At 43.4% G+C, this 21,808-nt stretch overlaps 1 protein-coding gene and 1 pseudogene across 3 annotated transcripts in view; one reads left to right on the top strand and one right to left on the bottom strand.

The window, feature by feature from the left end:
- The first annotated feature begins 322 nt into the window (after nucleotides 1–322).
- HENMT1 (HEN methyltransferase 1) overlaps nucleotides 323–21,808 on the top strand; it is a 57,233-nt gene continuing 35,747 nt past the window's right edge. For both annotated transcript variants that reach the window (XM_082266463.1, XM_082266462.1), the window contains exon 1: nucleotides 323–424. In XM_082266463.1, coding sequence (XP_082122589.1) covers nucleotides 338–424 — 87 coding nt within the window. In that variant the 5' untranslated portion in view covers nucleotides 323–337. The remainder of the gene's footprint in view (nucleotides 425–21,808) is intronic.
- Nucleotides 4,833–21,327, bottom strand: LOC309561647 (annotated as a pseudogene). Its single transcript has 3 exons — nucleotides 21,280–21,327; nucleotides 12,384–12,967; nucleotides 4,833–4,856 (listed from the first exon to the last, which is right to left on the bottom strand). The product of its transcript is annotated as an uncharacterized misc_RNA (transcript).

The following is a 21,808-nucleotide window of genomic DNA, read 5'->3' as shown; positions in this document are numbered from 1 at the left end:
AAAAAAATTATCCGGCAATACACACCAAACTGAGCATGTGCAGCCTGACTCCAGTAATTCTGTCTTATCCAGACATGTTATGGGGACAATGCAAGAAGGGGCGGATGCATACAGGATTTAAGCAGCCTTTTTACACAATGCGGTTGATTAACCCCTTAGGTTCCACAGTGGGTATAACAAGCATGTTTTACTGCATATACAGACTGATTTTACTGTTGTGGGTTTAACAACACTTTAACTTATTCTAAAACAATGATTTTCTCTGTTATGTTGGATATTTATATGTAAAAGTTACATAATATTTTTCAGTAAACAGTGAGAGGCTGCCTCAAGACAAATGGAGCCAGTGAGATTTAGTCCTCCTTTGAGCCAACAAAGATATGAATTTGTAATATCTTTTGTGAATAAGTACAAACCCAAGAAGGTAAGCTTGTATATTCTTCTTGCGTTATACTGTACATCCATTTACGCATGCTGAGGCAGGTTTGCATCTTTTAAAGAGTTAATGTCATTAGCACACATAGCCACAGTTTTATAGATCCTTAAAATGTTAGTTTTTAAGTACTTTCAGCAGCTGACTAAATCACTAAAGGCCCATACACACTTGATGGAAATCGGACGAAATATCCTCCGATTTTTCTCTCTCTTGCTCAGCGTTCATAACCATTTTTAGTTGACAGTGCGAAATTTCTCGTCCAATTTTTTTTTTTTTGGACATTTGTTCCCAGGCTTCCAGGTCAACAGCAACTTCAGATCATGCGCGGTCTTTCGTATGCGATTTTTCACGGACGCGCTGCATACACATTAAACGAAAATTGGTCGTCTGGGGACGGACGATAAAAATTTTGGTGTTTGTCTTTTTTTTTTTTTATTCGTTGAAAATGTCGGCATCGGCTGCTGAAAGTTGTGTACACACTAGCCGAAAATCCTACGATTTTACCTCGGAAGGGAATTTTCGGCAGATTTTCTACTAGTGTGTACCCCACTTTAGTATGAAACTTCTTTATCTTTTAATCCCTGCCCATGTTCTAATTTAGGCTGCTGCAAATCTCATTGCCCTAGGTTTCCTGTTTCAGGGTGGCTCCTATCAGTTGCAGTGTCCTATAGAGCCCACCCTGTATTCATGGACTAAAACTGTCTTCCTACACTATGTGCATCAATTAAAAAACACATGGCCCCATGTCAAGGAATCAAGGATAAACACAAAAACCTCCAAGGCACTGGATTCTGATTTTCCTTTCAGTGAAATTTTCATTGAGAAACCTGGCTCTGGCTTATCATCATTTCAGAAAACAGGGACCACCCTCAGGAATAAGGGAAAGGACCCAGAGTTGAGAATCCATGCACATACAGTCCAATGAGCGTGCCAAACATGTCCAAGAGTCCAAAGTAATCTAATAATAAAACTGAATCATAGCAGACTAGAGCTAACCTATTTCGAGGGCCAAACACAATCCCCCTTTATGAGGGTTTAAGAGTTCTGGCTGTGCTTAAAGACCCTTTCACACTTGTGCGACTTGTCCTGTGATTTGGGACTGCAAAGTCGCATGACAAGTCGTACTCCATGATTTCCAATGAGTACCATTCAGATCTGTGCGACTTCAAGTTGCAACGATTTCAAAGTAGTCCCTGCACTACTTTGGTCCGACTTTGATGCGTTTTGAGGTCCACAGACATAGGCATTGCTTCAAACCGAGTCAAAATCGCGTGACTTTTAGGTAGCATAAGTGTAAAAGGGGCCTAAATGGATCCAAGTAAACAGTAACCAATAAAACTGCGCTGTAATTTACTGTTTGGAAAGTTTCAGTAGGGCTTATTACTCTAGTGTTAGTGAATACAGTACATGCTGTATTCACTAACACTAGCGTAATCTGCCCTCCTGAAACTTCCCAAGCAGTAAATCACAGTGCAGTTTTACTTGGTATCTGTTCACCCTGGTCCATTTAAGCACAGTCAGAAATTTTAAAGCGTTTGTTACCCCAACACTTCATATTCCAGATATGTATCTGCTGTACTATGTACTTGTATGAGAAAGTATCCTGTTCTCTCTGTATTCCTTCCTTTATGTGAAATCCTTGGTGTTCCTGCTAGAGTCCCCTTGCTTTCCTAATAAAAACTGACTACACTAAGCAGTAGAGCACACCGCGGTCAGTTCTCTAGCTATGCTGGGAACTCGGAGTACTCTCCTCTAATGATCAGATTTATCCTGCCACACCCCTGCTGCACAGCAATTCACTGGGAAGCTCAGTGTGCTGCTGTTTCTCCTCCTCCTCCCCCCAGCTCTTATGGAGCTGAGAACAGAGGAAACATGATCACTTATAAAAAAGGGAAAAAAGGTATTTATAATGTTTTTAATACCTATACAAAAATGTTTTGCCTTTCATTTCTATTTTAAACTGAACTGGTTGTTTTAGCTGATCGTTTACAATTACTTTAAGCTCTGATAAAGGTTGTGTTTGGCTCCTGTTTTCTCTTTTCTGCTATGAATCAGCTTTATCAATAAAATGACCTTGGTCTCTAGGACATTTGTTTGGTGCTCTAATTTGATTGTATGTCTATAGTCTAGGATGGCAAGGCACTCTTCTGCTTCTCCTTCCTTCTTTCTCCAAGCTAACGGACTGACTGGAGACTGCACTGTCCACTGTTAACGCTTTGAGGTTAAGACCGAAAGTTTAGGCAAGTGGCACTCAGAGAGCAGGAGCCAGCAGCATTGTAAACTGCAAGTGCTTGGTAAGAATTCTACCAAATAGTTTACAGGGGAATGCTTATTTTGTTGGGCTCAATGTGTTAAATTAAAAAGCAATGGGTTTAGTACTATTTTAAAGTGTATTAAAAAAAAAAAAAAATAGCATATTGCAGCTTATCTGTCCTTAGATGTGGTGGCTGCATTACTTTTTTTTTTTTTTTTTTAAGGTTTTCCTTTATTTTTACTTGGTATTTCTGCTAGTAACACACCTCCAGTCCTATAATGACCACACTGTCTCACACTACTGTGTCAGGACAACAGCAACAGAATAGATTTAGAGGGGACTCCACCACTCTGCTATTTTCCATAACATGCTTCTGTAGTCCTCAGAAATAGCTAAAAACAATGTACTGTAACAATGTAAGACCATATACCATACCAAACTTTAAACAGTACACTTTTAATACCTACAAGTCATCCTTAAGTTATTTCTTGGCTTGTCACTCCACTGAAATGTGTGTCAGAACAAGCCTGCAGTGCCCTCCTTGCTGACGTCAGCCCTTTACTGCAACCCTTACCTAATGTTAGCTAGATTATCACAATAGGAAGGCAAGTATGTGCTTGCTATCTTTATTCGTAGCACTGCCCTTGCTTGTTGGGAGCACACCTGCACTCACAAAGTCCCTGAGAGTGGGCATATATAGAAACCACACAATGTACATGCACATTACAGGAGTGGTGACTCTGAATCTGCTTGTTCCACTACACAAGACGGCAGTGGCCAGCAGCAAAAAAACTGGAAAGCCAAAACACTTAACAATGAATATTATTTTTGGGACATAGGTGTGGCAGAAAGGGAGGTACATATTTTTGCAAATACATTGGACCTTTTTCCTTGAAACTGTTTTTTAAAGTGGAGTTGCACCCAAAAGTGGAACTTCCGCTGATCTGCTTCCTCCCCCCCCCCCCCCCCTCTGGTGACACATTTGGCCCCTTTCAGGGGAGAATGGGAACCTGTTTTTGACAGGTACCCTTTTCCACTTCTGGAAAACAGCACCACGGCGCCATCTCTGGGAAGTTCCGCCCCCCTCCTCCTTTCCCCGCCGCTGGACCAATTAGAAAGTGCAGTGCGATTTGCACATGCACAGTAGGGAACCGGCTGTGAAGCCGAAAGGCTTCACTGCCGGTTTCCCTTAATACGAATGGCAGCGGCAGCACCTGACAGCTGATCCGAAAATCGGATGGGGTCCTGACATTGCGGGCTCCCTGGACAGGTAAGTGTCTATATATTAAAAGTCAGCAGCTACAGTATTTGTAGCTGCTAACTTTGAATTTTTTTTTTTTTTACCCAGTGTCTCTTTTAAGGCTGGGTTCACACTGTTGCGAATTGGATGTGGGTTTCTCCGCATCCAATTCGCATTATTGGAGACTGTGCCCGGCTCTCAATGGAGCCAGTTCACACAGCTCCGTGTCAGTTGCTGAGCAGCTTGCAGAAAAGTCCTGTGCGTCTTCTGGTTAGTTTCAGGTCCGAATTCAGTCAGAATTCTGACCTGAAACAGTGCACGGGACACACAGGACCCCCTGCGAGCCGCTCCAAATTCTGTGCGAAACCAGCCTAAATTAATTAAAATGTAGGCACAGAAAGTGGTTGTAAACCCTATACATACACCTAGTAAAGTGACCAGCCTCAGGTGATACACAGAGCTGAAACAAATCCTTCATATGTTCTACCTGTTCATCTGCAATCTTCTCTTCTCTAAATCTGTTCAAAGTCCAGAATTTATACAGCTTGTCTGAGATTTCAGAAAGCAAGGGGCAGGGAGCTGACGTTACACTCTGCAGAGCTCCTTTAGAAGACCTGAGAGCTTATTGGAAGGAAGGGACACACACTCATCTACACAGCACGCAGGAACAAAGCAGAGACTGTCAATCACAGGCTGTGTGCTGGCGCTCCCTCCCTTGTCTCTTTTTTTTAACCTCTTGGTGTCAGGAAAATGTGTAAGAAGTGACTGATAGCAGAGGAACAACGCAGCAGACAGAAATGACACTTAGTGCTCTGGATTGAGACAAGTACACAATATAGAAAAATATGCTTTGTTAAAATTTCATGTCAGATGTTTGCTACCACTTTAACTTTCTTTTATGCTTATAAGATGCTAGATGTACTACTCTACATGAAAAGAGTGCATTTTTAGTAAGTGTTTATATCAGCTATATATTATTTCAGAGAAGTTCAACCAATAAATTTAAAAGAGATGTATATTATTTTTTTTAGATTCATACATACCTAGATGGATGCAGCATCGCTCCGATGCTGCATCTGTCCCCTGGCACCTCCTACACTGAGAACCGAGCGATCGAACACCGCTGATCTCTCAAGGCCCGTACACACGTACCGATCGTCGGCATACAAACGTCGGCGGACGAAAGATCTGCCGATTGTACGCTTGTTAGTATGGTGCCTCCGACAGCCGTCAGCGCACATTCTGCGGACAAGAATCTGTCTTGCAAGCATTGAAATTTTTGTATGCCGACACCAGAACGGCAGATTGTTCGCCAGTCAGTACAGAAATCAGCCGACACACAGCTACAAATCCCAACACGCATGATCAAACCAAATGAGGTCCCGGAAGAATTTTCTCTATTAACTCAACATTTTATCCAGAAAGAACTTTCGGCTCGCGGCAGTCCAAGAAATAGGTGAAATGTGGAGCACATGCTCATCTTGATAAATGTGAGAAGAAGGAAGATGCTGCTCATAATGCCATACTTTTCTAATAAAAAGGCATGTGTTCTGTTATGATGAAGATAATGTTTGTATATTCTATCTGTTCTATCAAATTTTATAATTAAATAATTTGAACTCTTCACCATTTTTTTTTTTTTTTTTTAACAGCAAAGATCTAACTATTGATATGACCCTTTATTCTTTTATGAATTAATGTATAAAACATATTTTTCAGGTTATGCACAATATTAAACATGTTAACAAATTCAGATAGGCCATTTTTTAGTTACAATTTTCTTTATTTTTTGGATCTCAGAAAAAACAAATGAAAACATCAATACTCTCCATATAAAAAAAAAAAAACATAAAAAAGGTCCATTTGGACTAAATTAAATTAGAAACTGCCAAACAGGGGTAAAATAAATAATAGGGGGTTACAAAAATTAAAGTTGCTGGTAACTGTAATCAGGTTGCCATGAGGGCATGTTTGGATCCTGCTGGCCATATTGCCACTGGCCATGTGGCATTTGGGAGGTGGTGGCTGTTGTGGAGGTGGAGGTGGAGGTGGAGGTGGAGGGCATGGGTGCTCCTGGCATGCATGGCTGTGCTCATTAAGGATGCCGTTTTCAGCGTTTTGCAGCACATCCAGAATAATTTTTCTGGCATACTGACACTGCCTGAGGTCCACCTTATCTAAAATTTTGCCCGTCATGTTGCCGAAGGACTCATTGGCCTCCGGTTTGCGACGTAGGGCTATGGTGGCCTCCTGTATAAATTCATCGGTGATGTCGTCGATGTGTTTCCTCTTTTGCCTCCGTTTGGCAGGAGGAGGTGGTGGTGGAAAGAGTTCCACAGGCTCCGCAGGCTCCCCAGGCTCCTGGCTGCAACCTGCCTCCTCCTCAGTGACACTTCCCTGTTGATGAAATGAACAATTGTTTAAAATGTTATAGTGTATATAAAAATGCATGTTTGTTATATTATTGTGAACAAATAGCAGACTTTACATACAGTGGCGTATCTAGGGTCTCCAGTGCCCTTGTTGAGGAGCTGTATTTGGCAACAACCCCCCCCCCCCCTAAGATCAATGTAAAAATGTAACCCCCCCCCCCCCCAAATATAAAAGGGCATTAAATGTTTTTCATTTGTCCCTTGTTTGCCCAGTGTAGAGCTCTCTAGTGGGCAATCATTGTCTCAGGTGTGAAAAACAAGAAAGAGAGGGGTGAGAGATAGAGAGAGGGAGAGAAAGAGGGGGTGTGAGAGAGAGAGAAGGGGGGTTGCAGAGAGAGAGGGGCCTGAACTTGCAGAGGGCTTGATGTAGGGCATTAAGGGTGAAGCGTTGCAGGAAAACATGAATAAGGGAGCCACCTGCCTTGCTGACCCACAGTGAGAGACCAGAGACATGGAAGCAAGGATGGATTTATCATTTGCAGGAGCTGTTAGTTTGTTAGTTTTGTTTTAAAAAAGGTTGAGCCGGAGGAATGCTGAGGCTACAGCAGTGTTTGTTAGGACCAGAGGTGTGCTGGGGATGCAGCAGTGTTTGTAAGACCAGAGGTGTGCTGGGGATGCAGTGAGAGGCAGTCTCAGTCTCCTGGTCTTTTGGCTCAGCTGCTCTCAATGTTTTACACCTGCATGAAGCAGCTCTCAATGTTTTACACCTGCATGAAGCAGCTCTCAATGTTTTACACCTGCATGAATCCGCCTGCAAACTGGGGGTTCTGGGGTGTGCAGGCTGAGTGGATTGTTCAAAAAATCATTAAAACAATGCCAATGTTTTTGCGACCCACCCCCCTTGGCCTGCGCCCCTGGCGGTTGTCTGTCATGCCAACCCCTTGCTATGCCAGTTTACATAAAGGGTCAATTATGCTTTAGCTTATAATTTTGTTACATGATTAAATTTTAGCAGACAATATATAGTGAAATGCCATACCTGAGTAAAACTCTCCTCCAGGATATCTTCATCCTGGCTTGGATCAACTGACACTGAGCCCTCTGCCGAAGTCGAAGGCAGTGTTGAGATGGATGGCCTTGATTCCAAGGTGTCTGCCAGGAATCGCAGGTTATCAAAGTACCACAGCCGTGGTACATGTACATTCTGTGCACCTGCTCCAGACTTGGTGGTATCCTCAATTTTCTTAACCTCCCGCCTGTAGGCACTGCGAATGCTGTTAATTTTTCGCCGTACATACTCCACATTTGCCCCAGGACAGACGGGCTTGTAGAATGCCACTAGGTGTTCAATGGCCTGTTGTTTTAGTTTCTTATTTTTATATTCTGCCGACTTGACTTTCCACAAACAGGGCAGATGCCTGAACTCATCAATGAAACTGATGAGAAAGTTTTGTGTGGTGTATTTGTCCACCATTTTGCAGGACAGTATATGCCTGCAAGACACAACACAACACAAAACATATTAAAATAGCATGTATTTTGGGACATAATAAAGATATTCATAGTAAAAGCTGTATAGGGCCCAAAACACACACTTTCTATTAAAATAGTCGTACCTTTGTTTGTGGGGAAAAGTCGTGATTCGCCGCTCGATCGTGCTCCAACCCTTGATATGTCCGCTAGCGAATCGTCGGCCGAAAGATCTGGCGTCCTTTAAATACAGCCCATGCGTCAACTCCTCCTCCAGTGGCGGGCTTGTGCAGGGGTGTGTACGTGCTGAAGATCAGGCCTACATGCGACACACACACCTGAAGCAGTGGAACAATCTTTTAATCAAGAAGAATGTCTGAAAGATCTCAGAGTTCATCAAGTGGGGGCCGAAGTGATTGGACCACCAGAAAATCAAGGGCTACACCCATGACAAAGCCAGAAATGGTGGAGTTGGTCTCCATTTTAGAAAAAATGGACTATGATGGCAAGTTGGCAAATTACGACCGGCCCAATGCCAGGAAAGATGGCATCATGGATAAGGTGGTGGCCTGTTTGCTAAAAAAATTTGGTGTGGAGCGATCGAAAGATCAAATTAGGAAACGGTGGTCCGACCTGAAACACCGTAAGCAGGATCAGCTGGGCCAAATCCATCGGATTTTGAAAAAAAGTAAGTTTTTTTATTTTTTATTTATTTTTTTAAACATGCAATATGTTTTTTATAATTTTGTGTATGTTGTATTAACATGTCTAGATTATAATGTCTATGTAAAAAGTTAGATTACTCATTTTAGTTGTCATGTCGTGATTAGATCGATCTATTGTTGATGTTTTAGTATATGACATTAAAAGTCAGGAAGCCATAGTTAAAAATATATGTATTGTGTTGCAACGAACGTTCTTTCCTGCACAAATCTTCTCTGCAAACATTCCTATTAATCACAGATTATTAATCAAACCTTTAAATAGGAGAAAAACGAAAACTCCGTGCCAAACTATGGGAAAGGAGGAGGAGAGGTTTGGCAGCTCCATCGGCAGTTGTGGAAGAAGATGAGGACATGGGCCCAGATGGTGGCACAGATTCCACTAAAGGTAATTGGTTCCTATGCACAGTCAAACATTAATGTACCATATTTTTCGTAGATAACCATGTACATGTCTTCATATTTGTTACTAAAAGAGCTATCAAGCAGGGCACCATGTCCTAACAAATGTACCTCTTGTGACTTTTATGATATGGCAACTTTTTTGTATTATGTAGATGAAGACATTATTCTGGAAATAATCCTGGTGGAGCCAACAAGTGACCAGACACCAGAGCAACAAGAAGGTTGGTAGGCAAAGATTTTTGTGTAGTGGGATCATAGAAATATGTGTATTTGCAATGATTGTTTAACCTTATATTCTTGTATTCCCTTACAAATTTACATTGCAGATGTTGCGTCATGCCAGGATGTGGCATCCCCAGCCATGTCAGAACCCCGATCTCCTGGCAACTTGGCAAGCAGCGTGGAAGCCACTTCCGAAACTGTGGAGGATCCAGGACCAAGTGTCAGAGAGCCAGTTGTGTGCCCACGTAGGTTTTTCATAATGATTTTTATCAGTGTTATTTGTAGCCTCCAATTGTCAACACTAGTTCCCTATGGGAGCCTCTTTATTTGAATGGAAGTGGCACCGTAAGTCGGATCAGGATGCTCTGACTTGCGGGGCCACTTTCGCTGTGAAGATTTTTGAGGGGGAACTACACAGACAAATTGAATAACCCACCGTGGGTGTCCCCCCCAAGTTCACAACCAGGCCTTTGGTGTGTGGTATTGAGTTTGAGGGTATGCCCACAACAAAAAGACAGCGTGGGTTACCCCCAAAACTCCTACCAGACCCTTATCCAAGCATGCAGCTTGTCAGGCCAGGAAAGAGAACGAGCAAGCGGACCAAACACCCCCTGGACCACAGCAGGACACATGCCCTCAACATGGGGGGGTTTTATTGCTTTGGGCCAGGGGGCCTCTGCACCGCACACCCAAAAGCACCTTGCTCCCATGTAGAGGAGGACAAGGGCCTCATCCCCACAACCCTGTCTGGTGGTTTTGGGGGGTCATGCGGCCAGGGGGTTCCTAGGACTTTGGAAGCAACCTTTAACAAAGGGTGGCCCCCAGATCCCAGACCCCAATCACTATGTGAATGGGTATGGGGTACATAGTACCCCTACACATTAACCACATAAATGGAAGTGTATGTGAATAACGACAGGAGACGTTTATGAAATGTTCTTAAAGATCTTCATCCGGTCTTCTCCACTCTGCTCTTTGGATCTTCTCCTCTCCAGTCTTCTGCTGTCCAATCTTCTGCTCTTATGTTGTCTGCTCTTTTGCCCTAGGCTCCTCTTCTTCCTCCTGTCCTCCTCCGATGCTGTTGCCGTGCATTCTGCCCGTCTCTGGTCTCTGCATCTTAATATATATACATTACGACCATGCCCTCACAATGACGTCATCATGCGTTCACACCCCTAATGAATATATAGTAAGCTCAGGAGACCGTCAGAATCATCAGCAACAGCATTGGAGGAGGACAGGAGGAAGAAGAAGAGCCTAGGGCAAAAGAGCATAAGAACAGGGTAGGTATTAACTCGAGAGGATTTTAAGATTACCTGCACACCAAATGTTTCTCTATTATAACCTCATGTAGGTGATTCACATTGACTCCGTTGTATTTTATTTTCCAGATCATGTATTACATAGTTGCACTTTGGCCAAATTGACCCGTGAGGCTCTTCAATGCTGCTCAGACCTAGAGCAAATAAAGGAGACTGCAACGGCATTGCAAACCAAAATGCGTGATTTTGTGGACATGCTTGGCAAATTCTAAAAAAATTTTTTTAAAAGTTTTTAATGTTTGTATTGGGATGTTCCTGATGTTCAAAATTTTATATAATCTTTTATGCCAGTTTTATGACACTCAGATGTTAAAGAGTGTACCCAAGTTTGGGAAAAGCACTTTACAACACCCTAACCCTAACCCTAACCCTGTGAATGTTTGATACTAAAACATTTTTACATTCAACAATGTGTGTTCAATTCTTTATTAGACTTTCGTTGGGGGGGTCGAGGTCTAAAGCTGTGTAAAGAAGCACTAAATGTATGATGGCTGTCCTATTCCCATATTTACATGTTAATGAAAGCATTTTGGACACTGCCATATGCGAGTTGCTGGAGGTGTCAATGAAATGTTAAAGATACCCCCAGTTTTAACGCATATCACAGTGCGATCTGACATTTCACACAGGATCGGATCACACAAGTTTGAACGACTGTGCGATCCTATCCTGATGTGGCTGAATAAATGCATCATGTGCGACTTTTGTGCGAGTGCAGTGCGAATTGAGCCATACAAAATGTATAGATGATTTTCGCATGAACATCTGATCGCATGTAATAAAGGAGCAGTGCGCTACGATATTACATGCCATCAGATGTGCAGTGTGAATTGAGACATATACACTTTGTATGGCTACATTCGCAATGAACACGCATACAAGTCGCACATGACCCTTTATTTCGGATGTATCTGGATTGGATCGCACAGTGCTTAACACTTGTGGAATACAATCCTGTGCAAAAAGTAAGTGGCGGGTCACCCTTATGCAATGCTGGAAGGCTGCAAAGTCGCAGACTTCCCACATCGCATAAGTGTGACTCAACACTCAAGGTACTAGCAGTCCTAGGATTCAATATGGCATTGATATTGCCAGTAGCAATCAGTGTAGGGAGATCAGTGTAATCTATAGTGTATTGCTTGTTCGTTGCTCTAGTTCACTTTCCATTACCTATATATATATAACACTTTGAGATGAACAATGATCAAGTTTCACATAACACTGAAATATCCTAACATTGGTGGGCAGTGAGAAGGATGTCATAAATGAACACAACATAACAGGTGTAGGTACGTTTTTAATACCCTAATGTATTTTATGAAATCTATAGTATGGGCACCTTCTGGACAATGACCACCAATGTAAGATGACATTAGATGAACCTTGGGTGTGACCTAGTTCTCAATGTGAGAGGGTTTGTGGAAATTTTATGGGGTGCAGAAGGCCCTTGTATTTACACCACTGGCTAAAAAATAACACATGGCCATCATCACTTTGGATCAGCTGGTGAGAGACTACAGCAAAGAAACCCAATGATGAATGTATTAACCCTTCCAAAGTCACACATATATATAACATGATTTACACCAAAAATTATGTTGGCCATATGTGCCCAAATGATTAGAATCCACAATACAGAATCATAGCAATTTTTGTTTAATGTGTTTTAAAATAATAGATCGCTGACATTTATCTTGTGTGTCAAATCTTTAACAACATTAATGTGTGTGTGACATTGATTGCTGCCATGACACAGCTCCTCTCCCCAAGAAATAGTCCAGATATTCCTGGCGGATCTGACGGGCCCTGTGTGATGCCAATCCTGACCGTCCAAATTGCATTTACGTCATGGACTCCACTTGGTCTGGAGGTTGGGCCTCTCGACTTGTACCTGGCATAGCAGGGTCTGTATCCAGTTGCTGCAAAACATAATTGTGTACATTCCTGCGTAGGAAGTTGTGCAAAATGCAGCAACACAAGACCACATTATCCACTTTGTACAGTGCCAGGTGTATGGACGTCAGGAATATCCGGAACCGGTTGGCCATTATCCCGAAGGCATTCTCCACAACTCTGCGAGCTCTGGACAACCGGTAGTTGTAAATCCTTTGGTCGGGGGTGAGGTTCCTCTCAGGGTAGGGCTTCATGAGATGCTCCCCAAGCGCAAAAGCATCATCTGCGATAAACACAAAGTTCATACCCTCAACAGTTTGCTCCCTGGAGGGCAGGTTCAGAGTGCCGTTCTTTAGACGACGAGCGAACTCCGTCTGCTCAATAACTCCCCCATCCGAATTGCGGCCATTTTTGCCAATATCCAAATAAATAAACTCATAGTTTGCATTAACTATGGCTAGCATTACTATACTAAAAAAAAACCTTTATAATTATAATAAAATGTGCCGGAATTCGGAGGGGGGACAATGCGGACGTGCTTCCCATCAATAGCACCCCCACAATTGGGAAAATTCCACTTCTCCAGAAATTGAGCAGAAATCTCCAGCCATTGCTCTGCGTTTGAAGGAAACTGTGGGGAAACAAAAAAAATAAATAAAAATTAGTGCTTGAGCACATCACATTATTAATTACACACACAGTTGTCTGTTAAATGCTTATGCAACTTGTTAAAAATATAAACAACAGGAAGGCAAACGTTTGGATTAGGGGATGTAACATATACATACATTTATTTTCAACCTCCTATTGTTCTTATATTGTAAAGGGCCATACACACTATAAGATTCTCTGAAGACTTTTTCCTGCAGATTTACCTTTTCTATGTGCAAGGGCCTACCAGATTGCATAGGATTTGAAAGTGTTTGTTGGACCTCATATTATTTGGTTTAGGTAAATCGGAAGGATAAATTGTTCTGACAATCTTATAGTGTGTATGGCCCATTATACTCACCAGCTAGAGCAGAGATTTACAAACTATGGCCCTCCAGCTGTTGCAGAACTACACATCCCATGAGGCCTTGTAATTCTCTGACATTCACAGACATGACTAGGCATGATGGAAATTGTAGTTCCTGAACAACTGGAGGGCCGTAGTTTGAAGACCTCAGAGCTTGAGCTTTGGTATATGCTGACTTTGAGATTTTAGCATGTGGGTGGGGGATGGGTAAGTAAAACTGGGCATTTATACATCAATAAGGGCTTGTGGTCAGTGAAGGTTTTAACATCATTACATAAACATACACAATCATAGGTGGGAATGGATGGACTGATGTATTTTAGATAAATCATAAACTATGTAATAAAACATTGGCCAAGGAATAATTGTTTGAGAAAAAGTAATAAAATGACCCAAATTAAAAATACTGTTAACAGGCAATGCGTTTAGGGACACATAGGAGAAAATGCTGGGGTGGTTAGTGGGTAATTTTACAAATGGTTAAGATAATCTACATCTTTACTACTATGTGCATGCGGACAGAGGGTAGTTACAAAATAATGGCCTGTGTCAATTGCTGTACATCCAAAAACCTAATAATTCTGGTGAAACAACTAATACATGTAATGTAAAAAATCAAACATACCTTGATATAGTCCTTCTGCAAGACCTTGATGATGGCAGAGCAGGTCTCAGGGATGATGACTCCAAGTGCTTGGGGGGAGATGCCTGTGGTGAACTTCAGATCCTGCAGGCTTCTCCCTGTTGCAAGATACCTCAACGTCGCAATTAACCTTTGCTCAGGAGTAATTGCAAGCCGCATACAAGTATCCTGCTTCAGAATATAGGGGGACACCAGGGCAAGAAGACGGTAAAAGATGGGATCCGTCATCCTCAAATAATTCCTGAAGTCATCAGGATTATTTTCCTGGAGCTCCCTCAGCAAGGACATATGAGAAAATTGATCACGGTTAAGCAACCAATTTTTCGTCCAGGAGGTCTGCTTCTTCTTCCTATTGCTCGTACGTCGTCTCAGAGCCAAAACTCCAACACTAACGACAGCAACGGACGAATTCACGGTCGCCATAATAAATTCTCGAACGATGTCTCGGAAAATAGCGAAATGTCGTCAACCAAACAAATGCTACCGAAATCAGCGCGAGATGCCCAGAAGGGTCACGGCCAAACACTCACTTCCTCTTTTGTAGCGGCGAACGTGCGTGGAACGTAGTGACGTCATTTTCTGTCGGCAGACAAATGTCCTGGGCAAGTTTTGAGCACTTTTCAACAGACAAACAACAAACACGCCAGCCGCGAACATTTGTAGGACGTTCTGTCGGCTGACGATCGGTACGTGTGTACGGGCCTTCAGTTCTCACTGCTCCGTGAGCAGAGAGCTGCTGACTGTTAGTCTGCAGCTCTCTGCTCTACCCCCTACCCCCCTAGGTTCTGATTTCCTTATACATTAGGACAAAATATAGTTAGACGCTGGGATGTTAAGGGATGTACCCATCTTTGCTTTATTTGCCCCTTTTTTGCCTCTCTGCCTCCAGAGTCGTTTCACACCAGAACATGGTTAGGGAAAGACATGTTTTCCACACTGCAGGTGACCCGCACTGCCTTTGCAATCTGCATGCAGGAGCCAATGTATTGTTATCAGCACCCCAAATCTAGATCGCAAATGCAGTGTGTTTGAGGGCACCAAATTGCATGGTACCGCAGTATCATGTGGTTTGTTGTTGCACATTTTGTGCATGCACTAATATTTCCGCATTCCAGTGTAATTTGTAGCCTATCCAAATGAATGAGGCGTCAAACCGCACCAAATGGGAATTGGGCTACCCTGTGCAATCCCAGTGATAACCTGCCATCTGTACAAGCTGGAACACATTAGTAACAGTAATTCTAACACCAAACCTTCTTTGTACATGAAAGTGGTAACCTGCAAAGGCTTTTAAAATGTCACATATGGGGCTTGATGGCGGAGCGAACGGCTGCATAGATACGTGGCTCTGGCTCTGAACTTTTAATCCTGCAGTCATCCTGTGTCCTTTCTCCTGCCAATTGGTACAGTGTTCTCCCCCACAGCCGTGGACCGACCAAATGGTAAAATACTGGCTCCCATGCCCCCATCCACGGCAGAGCAACTTGATCGATTCCGTCTGCAAGATGGCGCCTTGGCCTTGCCTTCAGATACACGGCAGCCTTTACCATCCTCTGCACAGGACTCCACACCATAGGTGAGTGACTCATTCCCTAATACCTTCTCTACCCAAGCAGACTCTCCATCGCCCCAGAGCTCTATTCCCTATGTGCCACTGATCCTCCCCTGGCTGAACCTATGCTGGCACACATGATTGCTATACAGAATTGCAAGGCCTTTCTCGCTGCCCAAATAGAAACCATCCACATTGATTTCTCCTTATTGAAGCTGGATGTACAGAACCTGCGTGATAGAACTGGGGCGGCTGAGGAGCGCATTCATTCACTGGAGGATACAGTGCATCCCTTGTCTGCTACGATGCGCACAGCCACAGATGAGCTGGTACACCTTTGAGCTAAATTAGCTCACCCGGAGAACCGCTCACACAGGAACAACCTCCGCATTGTGGGGGTTCCCCGAGCATTCAGAGGGCTCTCGCCCTGAACGGTTTCTCCATTTATGGCTGCGGAATGTTTTTGGCAATGATGCACATTCGTCTACCTTTGTAATTGAAAGAGCACATCGCACACCTCTGCACCCTTCTCCCTCAGGAGCCCCTCCACACTCCCTTATTGCACGGATCCTTAATTTTCAAGACAAGGTGACCATTCTATGTCTTGCCCCCCTCTACTGTCCCTAACTTCTTCCCTCTCACCCTGTGGGCCTGGGAGAGGCGGGAGAATAGGAATTGCTACACTTTTTCTTTTATTTATCTGTCTCTTCCTGTGGGCATATATACTTGGGTCCCCCCTGGTCGACTGCGGGGGGTTGGGTCTTTTGTGGGGGGGGGGGAGAGACCTCTCCGGGGGCCTGGCCTCCTGTGGCACCTTGATCTGACGTCTTCTTCAACTGCCCTCCTGTTCTGACGTTGTATATAATGTGATTGCTAGTATTCATTTCAAAGTTGAGTTATGTCTGGAACTGTGTACATGGTCCTGTACTGTTGATCTTGACTCCATTGTATGCCTTTTCCTCTCCTAATAAACATTGAATTTCAAAAAAAAAAGCTAGGAAATCTACTTCTAGGAAGATCTATCATCGTACGTGGAAGACTTACATTGCATGGTGTGAGTCTCTTGGGGTTCATCCTCGTTCTTTTTCGGTGGCTCGGATCTTGACCTTCCTTCAACGGGGTTGAGCAGAAACTAGCCTTGAGTACTATCAAGGGCCAGGTGTCGGCCTTAGCGGTCTTTCAACGGCCCTTGGCCACACACTCCCTGGTGAGTACTTTTTCTTCAGGGAGTTTGGCACTTAGCTCCTCCAGTGCGGTCTCCGTTACCGCCTTGGGACCTCAATTTGTGCTCTCAGTCTTCCAGAAGCCTCCCTTTGAGATACTTCAGTAGATTCCCCTGCTTACGCTGTCCCAGAAGGTGGCCTTTTTTATGGCTATCACCTCTGCGCACAAGGTGTCGGAATTGGCAGTGTTATACTTTTGTTCACCTTACTTGGTGGTTCACAGAAACAAGGTGGTTCTTCGCCCCTGTCCGTCGTTCCTTCCAAAGGTTGTCTCTGATTTTGATTTGAATGAAGACTTTGTGTTGCCTTCCCTGTGTCCCAGGCCAAAACATACGAAGGAAATTGCTTTGCATGCCTTGGATGTGGTCTGGGCGATTAGGTTGTACCTGGCAGATGAGGAGTCTTTTAAGAAATCAGACTCACTATTTGTGCTTACGGATGGGCCTTGGAAAGAGTTGCCTGCTTCCTCTGCGAACATTTCCAGATGGATCAGAGAGACGGTGATTCAGGCCTATTCCATCAGGGGTCAGATTCCTCCTTTCCCTGTCAAGACTCACTGTACTTGGGCGCTCCTCGGCCTTCCGTCATCAGTGAGTCAGTGACGTAGGTTTGCAAGAGGTTTGCACCTGGTTGTTGGTGCACACTTTCACGAAGTTCTACAAAGTGGATGTGTTGGCATCTGCGGATGCTTCCTTTGGCCACAAGGTTTTGCAGGCTGCTGTTTAGAGGACCTGGTCCTCTTTGAGGGTGCATTGTTTTTTTCAGGTGAGCTCCAGTTGTTTTGAGCTCCTGGGTTTTTTTTTTTTTTATTTCTTTATTGAAAGCAAAGCACCGTACAAAAGAGGCAAAAAGAAAACATAGTCACTCAAAACAACAAAAGGAGTCAGTCAAATACAGCAGCATGTATGCATGGAGATTCAAACGGTAGCGTCAGACAGGTAGTGACAATGTACAGATAAACTTAGGTGCTATGTAGGAACAATTTTAAGGTATAGTGAAGGAAGGTGCAGACAGTGCGAATGCATGCCAGTGGAGGCACAAGGGCATGCCACCGAATCTGGCACGAGAGCACCTTACATACCGCCCAGACAGGGGGGGTCCTGATATACTGCAACATAACCAACATCAAAGATAAAGCCTCTTAAGACTGTAAAAGAGGGGGGACACGAGGGAGGAAGGGAAGGAAGCTGCAGGAGAAGAGGGGAAAGAGGAGAGGGAGAGGGCCAGGATGTGGACACCAGGGCACTTACCCAGCAAAGGCCAAAAATTCCGCAACAGCTCAGCCGATGTCCTGTAAATAGGCGTCAGAACCTGTAAAGTACACCCAGGTCCGCCAGCGGTCCCATGTTAGTTCTTCTGGGTTTTTTTAATGTAGCAGTCAATTCCTCCATACGGTGAATTTCAGTCACCTTGGAGAACCACAATTTCCGGGTGGGGGGCTGCGTCTGCCTCCACATGGCCGGAATGTAGGCCTTTGCGGCATTGAGAAGATGGATTGTCAGGGACTTCCTGTATTTCTGAATTGGTCTCCTCGTACAGCACAGGATCGTATCCCACCTCGACCGCGGTAAGTTGTTTGATGACCGATGCAACCTCACTCCAGAATTCCCTCAGTAAGGGACAAGCCCAGAAAATGTGAAGCATTGTCCCTCCCTCACAGCCGCATCTCCAGCATCTGTCCGGGCAGTCTACGTTCATTTTGTGAAGGACTTGTGGGCCAAAGTCAGAACTTTTTCTGTTTGCTTGGGTTTGAAAGAAACGTTGAGGTCACGTTCCCATTGTCGTAAAAAGGGCAATTACGACCCATTAATCTCCTGTTTACCTGGTTTGCTATAATTAGCCCTGGGAATTTATTTTTTTGCTGTTCCCACCTCTTATGTTTAACCCTGCTTTGGGACGTCCCAATGGTTAAAAAGATCAGGAGCTGTGTCTGTCAATGAACCAAAGAGAAAATGGGATTTCTCTGATGTTCATTGACAGACACAGCACCCACCCCTCTGTGGAGTTGTAATTCTTGTGACACTGCTTGTAACACTTGTAGGACTTTTCTTCTGCCTAGTATCCCACTCCTGTAGGGGGCAGTATATCCCAATAGTTAAGAAGTTTAGGAGCTGTGTCCGTCAATGAACATCAGAGAAATGGATTTTACGGTAAGTCAAAAATCCAATTTTTTTACTTTCTGCGAAACATATCCAGTAAAAAAAAAAAAAAATCTAATTTTAGGCCAATATGCATTTTGCTACTTGTTTTTGGTAAAAAAAAATCCCAACAAGCGTGAATTGATTTGTTTATGGGAACGTTATAGCATCTACAAACTATAGTATATATTTATGGATTTATTTATTTATATTTATACTAGTAATGGCAGCGATCAGTGACTTATACCAGGACTGCAATATTGCAGCAGACAATCAGACACTAACTGTATTAGTGTCACTGGTTCCTGCAAAGTGTCAAAAGTGTCAGTGTTAAAAATACGAACTGTCACCGTACTAATGACACTGGCTGGGAAGGGGTTAAACATCTAGTGTGATCAAAGGATTAACTGTGTGCCTAGCCAGTGTTTATGTATACTGGACATGCTGCTTTTACTAGGGGAAGAGATGGATTCTAGTGCCTGCTTGGCAGGAACACAGAATCCATCCCTTCCCCCCTGTCAGAACGGCGATCCGCCTCGTTTACATTGGCAGATCCCCGTTCTATTTTGACAATTTGGTAAAAATGTGATTGAAACACACTAAATTAATCAAAATACCCCAAAGTGCTATAGTGCATGAAAATTAGTGTAAATATATAAAATATATACAAACCCTCCATATAAATTCTTCTAGTGTTAAAACATTCAGTGTAAATTAAAATAATTATGACAAGCAAGTGACCAGTGAAACTCCTCCAATATATAATGCTTGCGTGCAAAAAGTTCATAAAGCATGTGGCATGTGTTAAGACACACCGATGTTTTCGAAAAGTAAAGTGCTAATCGTGCAACTTCAATCCATAATTACATTAAACGTGTGGCCAGTGAAAGTTTCTTAGTGTTTTTCCAAAACAAAGTGCTAGAAGTTCATACAGCAAGTGGTCAGTAAAGACTCAACATTGCTACAAAAAATAAAGTGCTATCAGTGTAACTTCAATCCAAAAATTGATAAGCACGTGTCCAGTTAAAAGTTCCTTAGTGTTCCTCCAAAGTGCTACAAATGTGGAAAAATTCCAAAGGTGCTCCTGCAGTGTCCAGTGATCCACTCCCTTGAGGCAAAACCCACTTACCAGATAATGTGGACCCCTTAGCCATATAGCATATGGGTCTATCGGGCTGGACTAGTAAGTGGGACAAGGTGTGGTTCCTGAAGGTATTCACCAAGGGCTGGGGCTCATAAAGGGGAAGAGAAGGAATCCAAATATGGCGGTGCAACCAGTGCGATACACCAGCTTTCCCAGGAAATTCAAATAGGCAATATGATTTATACTCATATGTAAGTGTATTTTTATTGCAATTATCAATAAAGGAACGTATTAACCATATTTAGATTTCTTCTCTTTCACTTTATGAGCCCTAGCACTATAGCGCTTTGGGGTATTTTGATTAATTTAGTGTTTCAATCACATTTTTTCCAAATTGTTGCCATTTTTGGGTGTTGCGCTGTAGTTTATAAAATGTATTCTTATCTTTACATTGTGATGACCAGCAGCATACCTATTATTGGTGTTCACATGATCTTTTAGCGCAGGTTTATCTTTATATTCGCTGTCCCTGTTCTATGTTGTTTACCGACGATTGGCGGGTGCCAGAGGACATTGAGTGCTTGGCACCCGCAGATCGGCTTCTGCTGTGAAGAAGCACAACAAAAGTAGCCTGCTGCCGGAAATGCAGAATCACGTATATATACGTGATCCTGTGCAGAGCTTTTGCCCTGTAGCAGTAAAACTGCTACAGGGTGGTCAGCAAGTGGTAAAGAAATTTCTGTAAATTTCATATCTTGGAGTATAGTACAGGACACAGGCTTGATATTCACAAACCCTGGGTTATAGATTGGAACTTTTAGGTGATTGGACACTGGCAAAGCTTTTGAGGACACTCCCCCCTTCCCCCATAACCTTACATCTAGTTTAGTTGTAAGCATGGCAGAATTAACACAGGTGCAGAAAGGATGGTGTCTTGTGTCCTGTACTGTACTCTAAGATATGGAATCTACAAGTAAGTCAAAATTTCGTATATCTTAATCATACAGTATAGAACACAGGCTTGATATTCATATACCCTGTGACTCCCCCCAAGCAATGAATAAGAAGAGTGGCAAACAAAATGGAAAGTAGAACTGTGCCAACAGGCCCAACAATAGCAAGGGTCAGCAAACCCAACTCGGTGTGCTGCTGCAAGGACCTTTTAGGCCAAGAGCTGCATCCACAGAATTGGACGTCCACCTGGTAGAACTTTGAAAAGGTATGAACAAAAGACTGGGTGCTGGGCAACAGAGACTTGATGTCTTAATGCCTAGAAAACTCCTACCAGTCTGGTGGAGTGAGCATCTATAAGTGCAGGAGGTGTCTTATCCATTAGGGTGTAAACTATTGAGATGAATTGTCTTATCTACCTAGAGTTTGTGGATTTTGAAGGAGGGTAGTACAAATAGGGAGTCCATTTTCCTGATCATAGCTGTAGCTTTGAGGTAGACTCAAAACTGATGACTCTGACCAGATCCAAACAGTAAAAAGCAAACTCCTTTGAAGCAGGGCACAAAGAAAGAAGAACTATGTCTTCACTGAGGAATGAGGCAATCACTCCTTACAAGAGAGCCATTAACTCCTCTGACAGATATGCTGGCCACAAAGAAGGCTACTTTGCAGGAGAGATCATCCAAAGAGAGTTCCCTGATGGGTTTAAAGGGTGGTTTCTGCAGGGCATAGAAAACCAAATTGAGGTTCCAAAGAAGCACAGGGTGCTGTAGGGGATCCTCCTCTTGTGTGGTCCCCTGCCGCCACTCCTGGTCCCTCCCTTTTGCTGAGTGCCCCCAGAGAAAGCAGCTTGCAATAGGGGC

The sequence above is a fragment of the Pelophylax lessonae genome (assembly GCF_965119305.1).
Source record: "Pelophylax lessonae genome assembly, chromosome: 8".
NCBI lineage: Eukaryota > Metazoa > Chordata > Amphibia > Anura > Ranidae > Pelophylax > Pelophylax lessonae.
The sequence above is the reverse complement of the archived record's forward strand: the minus strand, read 5'-3'. Positions and strand labels throughout refer to the sequence as shown.